This window comes from Macrobrachium nipponense, chromosome 39 (assembly GCF_015104395.2).
Source record: "Macrobrachium nipponense isolate FS-2020 chromosome 39, ASM1510439v2, whole genome shotgun sequence".
NCBI classification, from domain to species: Eukaryota; Metazoa; Arthropoda; class Malacostraca; order Decapoda; family Palaemonidae; genus Macrobrachium; species Macrobrachium nipponense.
In genome coordinates, this window is record NC_061099.1 from 51,450,795 (window position 1) to 51,463,115 (window position 12,321).

Sequence of the window (12,321 nt, forward strand, 5' to 3'; positions counted from 1 at the left end):
TGTACCCATAACTAAACTGCTTTGTAACATTAAGTTTTTATGGGAGATGTCTTGGTTCTCCAAAATGTTTTGTACTTAACCCATTTTTTGCTTTAGGAGGGGCAATCGGGCCAACCATTTCACCAGACTGGTTGGAGGTTACAAGAATAACTTTCCCTGCTTACAAGGCAACTGGGTTCATGGTAATTCCATAATGACTTCCAAGTCCAGTCAGCTGAGACAACTGACCTCCTCCTGAGGCATCACAACTGTCTTGCTCAGTCTCTGCAGTCAAAGGAAAAGTGAGTGAAATGGTTGGTGAATGGTGAGTGAGGGATTACTTCCCCCACTCACCCATCTACCCCAAATTTCCACCTGTTAATCACCATGTTTCAACCAGTTTCCAGCTCACATGAAACATACTCCTATGTATAAGGCTCTGGTTTGTTTTAAGTTATTAAAAATTTCTTTGAATGTGTACAACTTCATTAAATCAGTGTGAAATTGTCCTCATGTAGTGGTGATTAAAGTTTCTTGCAACCATGGTTCCAGGTGCCAGGAAGGAGTTCAAAGTCTTATTTACTATTTAGGAATATTTTATAAACAAAAAGTGAGCACTGAGTCCCTGGATCCCTTGCTTAGCAGCAGTTTCAGAATGGGAATGGAGATTGTGGATTTACAGGAAATAGTATTGTGTTCTGACCAGTGAGCCACAGAAAAGTTTATTTGATTTTGTTGATGCTGTTTCAAATGCAACTCTGGAATTTTAAAAATGTTTATTTACAAAATTTAGGAAGTTTCAGATTTTTAAAGGGATTTTGATGTAGGAAAAATCTATTTCTGGGCGAGGAAGCCGTGTCGCCCAGTGAAATGTGTCTCCTTTAGCACTATTTCTAGTAAAATATTGCTATAATACCAGATAACTGCTAAATTGGACATGTCAGATGCCTCTGACTCGCACACCTATAAAAAAAAAGGTGTCGGTATAAACCTGGGGCGAGTGTTAAGATATAGTTTGTTTTAAAATCATAAGTTCCCTTGGTATTGGCAGGGGTTTGCATACACTGTGCTTTGTTAATGTTTGCAGAACTGTGTTGATTTGCCAATTTGCCTATAAAAAAAAAGGTGTCGGTATAAACCTGGGGCGAGTGTTAAGATATAGTTTGTTTTAAAATCATAAGTTCCCTTGGTATTGGCAGGGGTTTGCATACACTGTGCTTTGTTAATGTTTGCAGAACTGTGTTGATTTGCCAAAAAAAAAAAAAAATTGACTATCTTCTTTTTTTTAAACATTTTCAGAGGATGCATTCTAAGAAATTCACTGTGTCTGGTGTAGCAGCAGTAAATACATTAAAAAAGTATTCAATTAGTGACCGAGAAATTTTGGATAAAAGAGTTAAAACCAATCCTCGCTATGCTGATATTCGTCCTCGAACAAACACAGGATTCAACACACATCGACGACAAGAACTGGAGCATGAAATCCGCAAGTATTATAAAGTTAGTACATATAGGTATTTCAGTTTTAATTATCTTTTCCATCATGGTAAATGTAGAATGTGGAGTAACTTCAGAGATACTGCACTGCAGTTAATACTGTTTCCTTTAGTATAGTGTGTCACTAGTTTTGAAATGGGACATGTCATTTTACCAGTATGGTATATTTTTACTATTTCTACTCTGCATGTGTTGCTGATCATAATTGATGTTGGATATTGTACACTTTCATTCTGTTTTAAATAGTGTAATATTTTGATATTCTTTATATAATGAAATTTTCTGATAGTTGAGCATACAGTTAAGCATAGACTAATGAGCAAACTCTTTAAGGGAAAATACACTTTCGCTTTGTAGCTGCAGAAAAGAAGGGAAATTATGCTGTCATTAATATCTTTCTGCCAAGGTGGAGAGAACAGTAGTTCACTTTATTGCATGAGTAAATTTCAGTTAAAGGCGAGGAGTCTCCAGTTTACTTGTATGTCATTTGTGGCATACACTGTACACTGCATGTAAAATACAGTAAATGTGGTGTTTGAAATATTTTGTAAGATTTTGATTGGGAAAAATGTATGCTACTGTATGCACGCTAGAAAAGAATGCAATTTGTGAAAGGTAAGATACAGTGATAGCATTTGGAAAATAACACGTACAGTACAGTATTGTTTAGGATGACTGTTACCCACTGTTGAAGTTGGCTTACATTTTTGCACCATTAATTGTGATCAGCATTCAGAATAAACAAGAATATTTCTTGGCAGACCCAGATGGACTTCTATAATTACCTGTTTCCAAAGAAGTGGCATTGGAATGTTTACATCCTTTTTAGAATTCTTCTTGCTGTCCTTGTGCCTACAATGTGAATCGGCTGTAATAATTTTTACTATTTCTGGCTGTTTTTCACTTGTACGGTATTGTGCTTGTTTTCTGTTTTGTTTTTGGCACTTGTCTAGTGCCATAAAATCGGTGATTTATGGTGCCATAATGGGCCAAGTTTCAGCCTTCTCACCTGAACACTATCAACAGTTAAGTACCCATTGTCAGCTCATAAGTGCTCGACACTTGCTTCCAAATGTCTGGCACCAGCTCCTAAGAACCCAGCGCCCATTGCCTCTTTCATCTGCTTAGAGACTGCGGTCTCCTTCGCTTCTGGATCATGACAAACTTTTTGGCTCCTATTAAATGGCATTTAGCCCAAATTATGGAGTTATTAAAGAACGCTCCTTCTGCTCCCAACTCGTCTCAGGATGATATTCTGTCTGGTCTCCTCCTCCTCAGAAGAACGTTGCACCCCCTTCAGTTTATGTTGAGTTTTTGGCAAATATTCCTGCATTTTTCACCCCAGCTGCCCCATCATCGGATGACAGGACAATGCTTCCCAAGATGGTCCTATCATCCTCCTCTTAAGAAGTCCTTCAAGGAGATGGGAGACTGGCTTTATGCCAAAAGGGAGCAGGATGAAACATCTTTTTTTTCCTCTCATTTGATTCATGACCGGCGAAGCTCCTCCTTCGGCTTTGGCAGCACTAGCTGCTTCCTCCCAAGGGGACTTCTCTGGTCTAAATTGACTCATCACGCCATTTTGCATTCTTGTTGGTGAAGATCATGTTTTCTGTGCAGATCTAGATTATCAACAGGGATTAGAGCTGTCTTCACTGGTTGGTGTCATTAACGGGACCTTTTCTATGATAAGAATTGTGAGAGTTTACTTCTCTCGATTCAACTGTGAAGTCATAGGTCCACATTCACCTTAGTCATTCACTAAGTAATACGTATAGTATTGTTTCTCCATGGTTGAGATTCAACTACTGATGAGAAACATCTGTCTTGCAATCAGAGGGACTTGTCTCTAGAAGGCATTTGACTTGTCTAATGTGCACATGCCTTGCAAGAATCATCATCTCAACTCTCAATATTGTTGGCAAACAAGAGAGATGATTTGTATGGTTGTTCTCAACATCACCCTTCAAAGGGCAAGTGTCAGCGCAATCATCTCCTGCGCTGTGGACTGAGCAATGTGATCCAGATCAGTCATTACTTTGTCCTGTTGGTGTGTTGCTGTACCTATGAAGGATCGACACTCTTCAGAATACCAATGCAGAAGTGTCTAATGACTCATCTTTCTCTAAGTCTTATGAGATCTAGAGAGACTTCTCTGCAATTGGGTACGTCCAGTAGCTTGGTACATTTCATCACTCCAAAGAATTTGCTGGAGTGGAAGATAGATGGTCTCATTGCGACCATACTATTTTTATCTTTCTTCCTCCAGGTCCGCCCACAGGTCCTTGGACCGGTGGTGGATGCTCACAGATTGTGTTTGCTTACCCGGCTCTTTCAAGAGGACAAGTTGCATCTCGCCCATTATGTGCAATTCTAAAAGTAAGAAGGATGCGGGAGTGACTGGCCTCTCCCCCCTCCCCTTCTCGTCCTTCTACTCCTCTTCCTTCAAGTTGAGGATAGGACTCAGACTTACACTTGCTGTTCTGGCGATTAATGTGGTAAGCTTGTACATTGAGGTGCCTTTATATTTTTCTTGTCAGAATCATAGGAGCAATCCCACTCCTTCCTCTAGCAAGGTGAGGAAGGAGACGCAATAATGCAAACTCTTCCCAGAACTTTACATTAATGTCTCCAACTCTAAATATTCCTCCCAGCCCTTTTTTACGATTCCTCACTCATTTCGAAAAGGCCCAGAAGTCTGACTCCCCATGAGTAGGTTCCTTCATGTGGTGAGGGGGTAAGGGATTCTGCCTTCAAGTTTGCGAAGGCTGGATCCTGACGGAATGCCTACAAAACTTTTGGCATTAACTTGCGTGGACATTTCCACTTTCGAAAAATTTCACTGCTAGGGTGAGTCTAGGAGGGGTTTGTGGTTTGGAGGGGGTTTGCATTCGAAGCTAATTGTGGGAGTTGTGGTGGTGAGTCGCCACTCAATACAGTTTGGACCCAAGAGATGGTTTTGGGATTTTCCCATTGCTATCTTGAGGCCGGAACCATCTCTAGGGATCACCCCATCGGAATCCAGGGGCGGCTGGTTTTTGAGATGGGACCCCTGGCTTTTGTCCGGAAGCTCACCATTATGTTTAGAGTGGGGAGTCGGTCCCCATTAGTGGGGGCAGAACTCCCAGCAGGCAGATTGGCTTATACCTGGGCCACTATAAGCATGTTGGTGCTATCCCGAAAGGGTAGGGTATGGGGCAGACCGTTGGGAAGCAGCTTCTTCGTGTGCCGTTGGTGGAAAATGTCGAACCCATGTCTAGTCCGCGATACCTTGTTGGTCTTCCTAAGCAGCAGTAGTTGTGTGTGTGTATGTATGTATGTAGTATGTATGTATGTATGTATGTATGTATGTATGTATGTATGTATGTATATGTTTTACACATGCAACTTACCCGGCAGATATATACTTAGCTTATGTCTCTGACGTCCGACAGAATTCAAAACTCGCGGCACACGCTACAGGTAGGTCAGGTGATCACCCCCTACCACCGCTGGGTGGCGGTAATAGGAATCATTCCCGTTTTCTGACAGAATTTTTCTGTCGCCGGTGCTGACAACAACTTTGTTGGTAGCTCCTGCTTAGAATTTCTTGCTTGCTTCGCCGAGGATTATTTGGGAAGTATTTGATCTTTGGTTGTTGGCATACGCTTTGTGTTGGATTTAGTTAGTAATTATGTCCGATTTAACACCTGGAACTCTGTTTAGAGTATGTGTAAATGAGGGATGCAAGGTGAGGTTGCCTAAGGCTACTTTGGACCCTCACACTGTTTGTGTAAAATGTAGGGGGAGGGATTGTTCGGTTAAGGATACGTGTGATGTATGTGAGAACTTAACTGAATTACAATGGAAAGAACTAACTTCGTATGTTAGAAAGTTAGAAAAAGGATAGGATTAGAAAAGCTTCAGCTAGAAGTTCAAGTAGATCCTGTTCTGCGGAACAGGATAGTATTTCTAACCCTGCAGTAGCTTCGCCATCTTCCTTTTTGGTTTCAGCTCCTTCCCCCCGCAGCGAACCCGCAGATGTGTCTGCCGAGAGAGCCGCTGTGGAAGCTTCAATCCGCAATTTGCAACAGCAATTGCGAGATATAAACCAAGGTAAGGGTGAAGTGTCTAGTGATAAGTGCAGTGTCCCCAGTGCAGTGGAGGGGGCGTCTGACCGACTCCGCATCGCTCCTAGGCCTAGACCTCTTTCAGACTCCCATGCCCAGGGGAGGAGGGAATTTGTGTCGAAAGCCGCAGGGGGATGTAGAGTATCCCCAACGGTCAGGCGTCCCTTCAGCAGGTCCTGTAGACTCGTCCCAGGCTGCTATAGAGAGCTATAGGAAAAGCCTCTTAAGGGAAGTGTTTTTTCCGACTGATTCGTCCTCTCCTAAACGAGGATGGAGCTCTTCTTCCAAATCGCGCCCTCTCAAGAGAGCCTGGAAACCTCCAGGAGAAGGCGCTCTTGACTCCAGCCCGGAGCCTTTTCCGGAGTATTCTCCTGCGCCTAAGAAGGCTATGAAGGATCCGGAATCCTCTCCAGAAGGGATTCGGTCATCTACTAAGAGATTCCTGTTGGACCTCCAAGAGAATCTCTCTTCTTTAGTAGGCTCTCTTTCGACTAGTAGGCGCAAGGAGCCTTCTCGCAGGAAGGACGCCTCTCTTCCAGTCAAGAGGTCGGTTAGGAAGGAGGAGTATAATAGGCGATCTTCTCCAGTAAGAACCTATTCGCCTCCTAGAGTAGACGACTCCTTTGAAACTTCGTCGAGACAGGGAAGATGGATTCTCCTCGTAGAAGCTCTGAAGCTAGGAGTCATAGCGCAAAGCGACAAGAAGTAGGCGCTAGATCCTCTCCTTGTAGGAGTAAGGAAAAAGTCTCCTTGCGAGAAGACGATCGGTTCGTATCTGTCGAACGATCTCCGAGGAGTAGGATCTCCTCTGCAAGTGGTAGGAAAGAACGAGAGCGCTCTGCTCAGAGAGATAGAAGCGAGAAAGGCTCTCCTTCTAAGGATGATTTTTCTAGAAGGCGCCAACGTTCGATAGGACGCCTGGATGAGTTACTCGAGACCTTATGATAGGCTTTCTTCAAGGGAGTCAAGCGCCTCTCCTAGCAGGTTCCAAGATTCTACGAAGAACCTAAACAGGGGTTCGCGCCCTTTTTTTTTTTTTTTTTTTTACTTTAGTTTTAACCAGACCACTGAGTTAATATTAACTCTCCTAGGGCTGGCCCGAAGGATTAGACATGTTATTTAAAATCAGTATAAATTATTATTAAAAAATAAATAAATAAATATTATCTGGAATATATATTATCTAAAAAATAAATAAATAAATAAAAAACTATATAAATATAAATACATAAAATATAAATAAAAAAATAAATATTTACTATCGGAATATATTATAAATACTATAGTTATATTTTATCGTATAAATTATTAAATTTAAGGAATTTAAAAATATTAAATAGTGAAAATTTGTCACTTTCTGATAATATTTCTTTAAAAGAATATCTTCTGAATAATATGTCTCTTTGGGTTTATATTTTGGACAGATTTTAAAAATATGTTTTACTGTTATTTGTACATTACATATTTCGCACATAGGTATAGGGGCATGGGGGTTACTCATTAGGTAACCATGTGTCAGTTTGGTGTGACCAATTCTTAGCCGTGTCAATATTACTGAATTCTTGCGGCATTTCTGATAGGTAGATGGCCACGGGTCTACAGTTTCTTTTATTTCTCTTAATTTATTGGTAGGATGGTTTTCCCCCCAGTTATTTTGCCATTTTTTTCTTAATAACCGACTTGCTGTGCCTAATATAATCTTCTAGTGGCAATAATTCTGCTGATTTTGGGGAGTGTTCTAGCCTCTTTTGCATAAGTGTCTGCTTTTTCATTACTTCTAATCCTATATGAGATGGTATCCAACATAGAGTAATAGATATTTTTTGTCTTTTCATTTCATGTAATGTATGTCTAATTTCATTTACAATTTTGTTTTTTGGAGTATAAGAGCTTATTGCAGTTATTGAACTTAGTGAATCGCTAAAGATGGTTACTTCACTAAACTGGTTTTCAGATATAGTTGTTAATGCTGTTTTTATTGCTAGTAATTCAGCAGTGAATACTGATGCTTTGCTTTGTAAGGAGACTTGGATCTTTATATTGTTTCCGTAAACAGCGAATCCAACTCCCATATCATCTTTGGAACCATCAGTATATATGTGATTATTATTGTGTATCTTGATATGTTCCAGAGCATATTGTTTCATGGCAAGAGGATTATTCAATTTATTACTGGGTATTGTACACAATTTCCTACATATCTGGGGAGCACTTATCAACCATGGGGGCATTATTTTGCTAAAATTGTAAAATTTAATATTATAAAGGTCATTGTCATTAAATAATCTATTAGCTCTAACGGGAAGGATGGGATAATTTTTGTATTCCAGAAACAATCTGGATCTTTAAATAAATCTTTTGGTTTTTTTGGCTGGACTATTTACAATTTTTAAAGCTCTGCACATCGTTGTTATTTTGAATCTATAAGATAGTGGCATTTCTCCACTTTCTACAATCAACGATTGGACTGGTGATGATTTGAATGCTCCAGTGGCTAAACGAAGCCCAAGATGATGCACTGGGTCTAGCATTTTGAGAGTTGTCTCACTAGCAGAACTATAAATTGGACTGCCATATTCTAATATTGGTAGAACTGTAGCCTTATAAAGTTTCAATAATGTTTCTCTATCAGCACCCCATGAAGTGTGGGCTAATTTTTTTAATATATTTAAAGCTTTCAAGGCCTTTGCTTTGGTATGTTTCACATGGGCCTTCCAGTTCAAATGATTGTCAAAATATAAGCCCAAGAATTTAACTTCTGGATAAAATTGGATGGGAGTGTTATTCATGGTAAGAGATATAACTTGATTTTTGAGCCAGCGCTGATCCTTATAAAATGTTATTGCTTGTGTTTTTTCAACAGAAAATTTAAATCCAACAGATAATGCCCATTGTTCAATTTTAGCTATGGAGATATTTAAAATTCTTTGGATGTGGCGTAGGTTGTTTGAAGTGTAAAAAATGGCAAAATCATCAACATATAAGCTGTTGTTTACATCTTTTGGAAGCATTTTAACAATATTATTGATTGCTAATGCAAATAATGTGCTGCTTAGTACGCTGCCTTGTGGGATACCTTCTTTTATTTCAAATGTTTCTGATAATACCGTTCAATTTTAGTCTGGAATGTTCTTTCTGTTAGGAAATTTCGTATAAAAATTGGGAGTTCACCCCTTAGATTTATGTCATATAGAGATTTTAAGATTGAATATCTCCATGTTGTATCATAAGCCTTTTGAATGTCGAATAACACTGCGACAGTAATTTTCTTTTGTACAAATCCTCTTTGATTTGATCTTCTAGTGATGTTAATGAGTTTAATGTTGAATGATTTTTCCTACTTCCAGATTGAGTTGCTGCCTAGAACTTTATTTTTTTTCTCTAAATACCATATGAGTCTATTATTTACCATCTTTTCCATGAGTTTACAAAGACAACTAGTTAGTGATATAGGTCTATAATTATTTGCTGATGTTGGATCTTTGCCAGGTTTGGGTATAGGAATTACAATAGCATGTTTCCATGCTTTGGGAAGTAGTTTCTTTTTCCATAAGTGATTATAAAATTTTAATAAGTATTCTTTGGCTTTAATGTTCAGATGTATAAGGAGTTCAAAAGAGATATTATCCTTTCCTGGGGCAGAGTTACTACAAGTTTTTAGCGCAGCATCAAATTCTTCTAATGTAAATGGGACATTGTAGTATAATTGTTGACTTGTTTCGAAATTAATTATATGTTTCTCTTCATTCTTTTTCCTAATGCGAAAATGTTCATCTAAATTCAGGCTATTGCCTACTGATTCTAGGTGGCGACCTATTATATTTGATATATCTTTTAAATCATGAACTTTTTTCCCATTATGTAATATTGGGGATCTAGGTGATCGACTATATTTGCCATTAATTTTTCTAAATCTATCCCACATTTGTTTAACAGTGTCACCGGAGAAGTCTGCGACGTAATTATGCCAAGATGATTTCCTATTGCTAATAACTTTTTTCCTGAATTGAGCAGATATTTTATTCAATAAAGGTTTGATATAATCAATTTCCATAGCTATTAATACTAACCCTTTCAATGTATATCTATTACTTTTATATAATTTGTTATATCTTTGGTTTAGTCTGTCTAATCGTCTACTCATCTTGTGCTTCAGTATGATAATATCTGAAAGTTCTCTAGACCACCATGAACAGGATTTATTTTGGCTTACAAGTTGTCATTGGTATTGATTTATTTCCAGAACTAATTACGAAATCTGTAAAATATTCATTAATTTCATTGTGATCATTGTTACTTTGGAAAGGGGAAACATTTTTAGTAATTAAATCATACTTTTCCCAATCCGCTTTTTAAAATTAAATTTGGTACAAATTGTTGATGATTATCTTCAAGACATGTGATTACGATTGGGTAGTGATCACTAGTATAAAGGTCATCCAGAGTATTCCATTCTAATCTGTCTACTAACGAAGTGGAACAAATAGACAGGTCTACAGATGATAGGGTCCCATGAGTTTTTGAAAAGTATGTTGGGATTTCATTTTCATTCAGACAACAGTAGTTTGTAGTTAAGTATTAGATTTTCTATTTGTCTTTACCTGCTCTATCTGAGTCGATGGTACTGGCATCCCATAAAGGGTGGTGAGCATTAAAATCACCTAAAACTAGAATTGGCTCATTGAATTGTGATAAAATATTTGATAATTGAGCCATATCATAATTTTCATTAGGTTGATTATATAGACTGCAGACTAAAATGCTAGTTTTGTTTATCATATGCAGGCGAATTGAAGATATTTGAAATGAATTATTGTTAACTGTAACTTTATCATAGGTTACACGATTATGAACATATATTGCTGTTCCTAACTTGCCTTCTCCTGAAACGGAGGATGCCAGAAAGTAATTACATATTGATGGACTGGATTATTAACGTGTTGTAAACATATGCACATTGGTTCATGTTGCTTTAGGAGTCTTTGTATTTCACCCAAGTGCATTCGTGTTTCAGACCGTTTATGTTCCATTGGATAATAGTATAATTGAATAAGGAACGAAAGTTAAAAGATTATTTTGTATATTTGGTTTTATATATATATGATTATATATTTTTTTAAACTATGGGTAATTAATCGCTTAATTAGCTTTAATTTTCTTTTTGGGTTTTTGACATTTCTGTGTTATCTTCTGATTCAGTGGTGAATTTAATTTCTTCTTGTTTGGCTAAGAAATTGTCTAACACTGCTATTTTACTCTCACGATAGTACTGTAAGTGTCTAATACACATACAATCTTTGGTATGTAATTCTAGCTGGCTTGAGATGTTATCTTTTCTAGCTAAGAAATTCCTTATCACGTTTATCAATTTTTCTTTATTTAAAGGTTTCGTTTCTTTGCAATCTTGCAAAAAAACATGTATGGCATCCACACCGTTCATGGTGAGATTCAGTTGGAGGTGTTACGCCTTCTTGGATACACTGCTGACATTCACAATTATCGTTTTGTCTTCCTTGGACAGATTGAAATTTGTCTTTAAATTTTCTTGGAAAGACTGGCGAAGGGTTTAGTTCTTCAGATTTACTTTGAAAAACTATAGAAGAATTCATTGCTTGAAATTTACTTGGAAAGACTGGTGAAGGACTTATTTCATCATTATTATCTAAATTAGGGGATGTTTTCCTGTTGATTTTAGGCATTTTCTTCTTCTTGACGTCATTAGTATTAATTAGAGTTTTTGGGGGGGAAATTATTTCTCTTTCTCGTTTTTCTTCTTGTTTGTTCAGCATGATCTTCATTTCCAGTGTCTAGAGATGGCAATTCTTCATCTTTCATTAGTACGTCATAAGGGTTGCTTATTGATACTGTATTGCTAGATTCTCCAAGAGATTTTTTGTTAATTTCTAAGTTTGATGACCTCGTTATTTGTTTTTCATTAGTTTTTCCAGGTATTGTAAAATGTTTCTTGGGCATTACTTTTTCTACAGCGTCTCGATATGATTTATTTCTAGCAGGGTCCATTAAACCTCTTGATTTTAATTCTTGCTTTCCTTCTGGAATTGACATGCCAGACCTGCTTATTAGTAGTTTTAATTCAGTGTTATATATGTAGAATGGGCATATCTTTGATCTCGCATGATGGTCTTGTCCACAATTACAACATTTGGGAACGCCACAGTTCCAGGTGGTTTCATGATCTTCTGAACCACAGAATGCACAAATTGGTTCATTTCTACATTTGTTTTTTGTATGTCCATACTTAGAGCAATTTGTGCATTGAAGAGGCTTTGGTACATGGGGTAATACCTCTCTTCTCTGGCCTTCTATTTTAATATTAGGTGGAAGTGTCTGCCCTTCAAATTTAATTTTAGCTATTCTCAATTTTTTTCCCTGCTGTCTTTTATTTGGGATTTCATATACTTTTACGTTTTCAATATTAGGATATCTAATTTTTAATGAGTTCAATAACAATGTCTCATCTGGTAGGCCATCACAATCATTATTGGGTGGTAACATTACTGTTCCCTCAATGCTGTTCAACTTGTCATGTCTTTCGACTGTGACATTTATCCCATTCATATTATTAAGCATTTGATAATTTTCTGATTGAAGTTTTGTGGTAGCTTCCACTATCCATTCTTTTCTTTTGTTATAGATCTAAATGTCATTTCTTTGGTTGGGTACTGAGCTAATAAAATATTTTCAAATTTAGCAGCTGTCAGCTCGGTTTCTGTTT

At 37.7% G+C, this 12,321-nt stretch overlaps 1 protein-coding gene across 1 annotated transcript in view; it reads left to right on the forward strand.

Annotated features, from left to right (window-relative positions):
* The first annotated feature begins 1,281 nt into the window (after positions 1-1,281).
* The window catches only part of LOC135210342 (centrosomal protein of 41 kDa-like), a 66,103-nt gene continuing 55,063 nt past the window's right edge, over positions 1,282-12,321 (forward strand). Inside the window, exon 1 of the mRNA XM_064243235.1 lies at positions 1,282-1,479. Within this exon, the coding sequence (XP_064099305.1) occupies positions 1,282-1,479 (198 nt within the window). The remainder of the gene's footprint in view (positions 1,480-12,321) is intronic.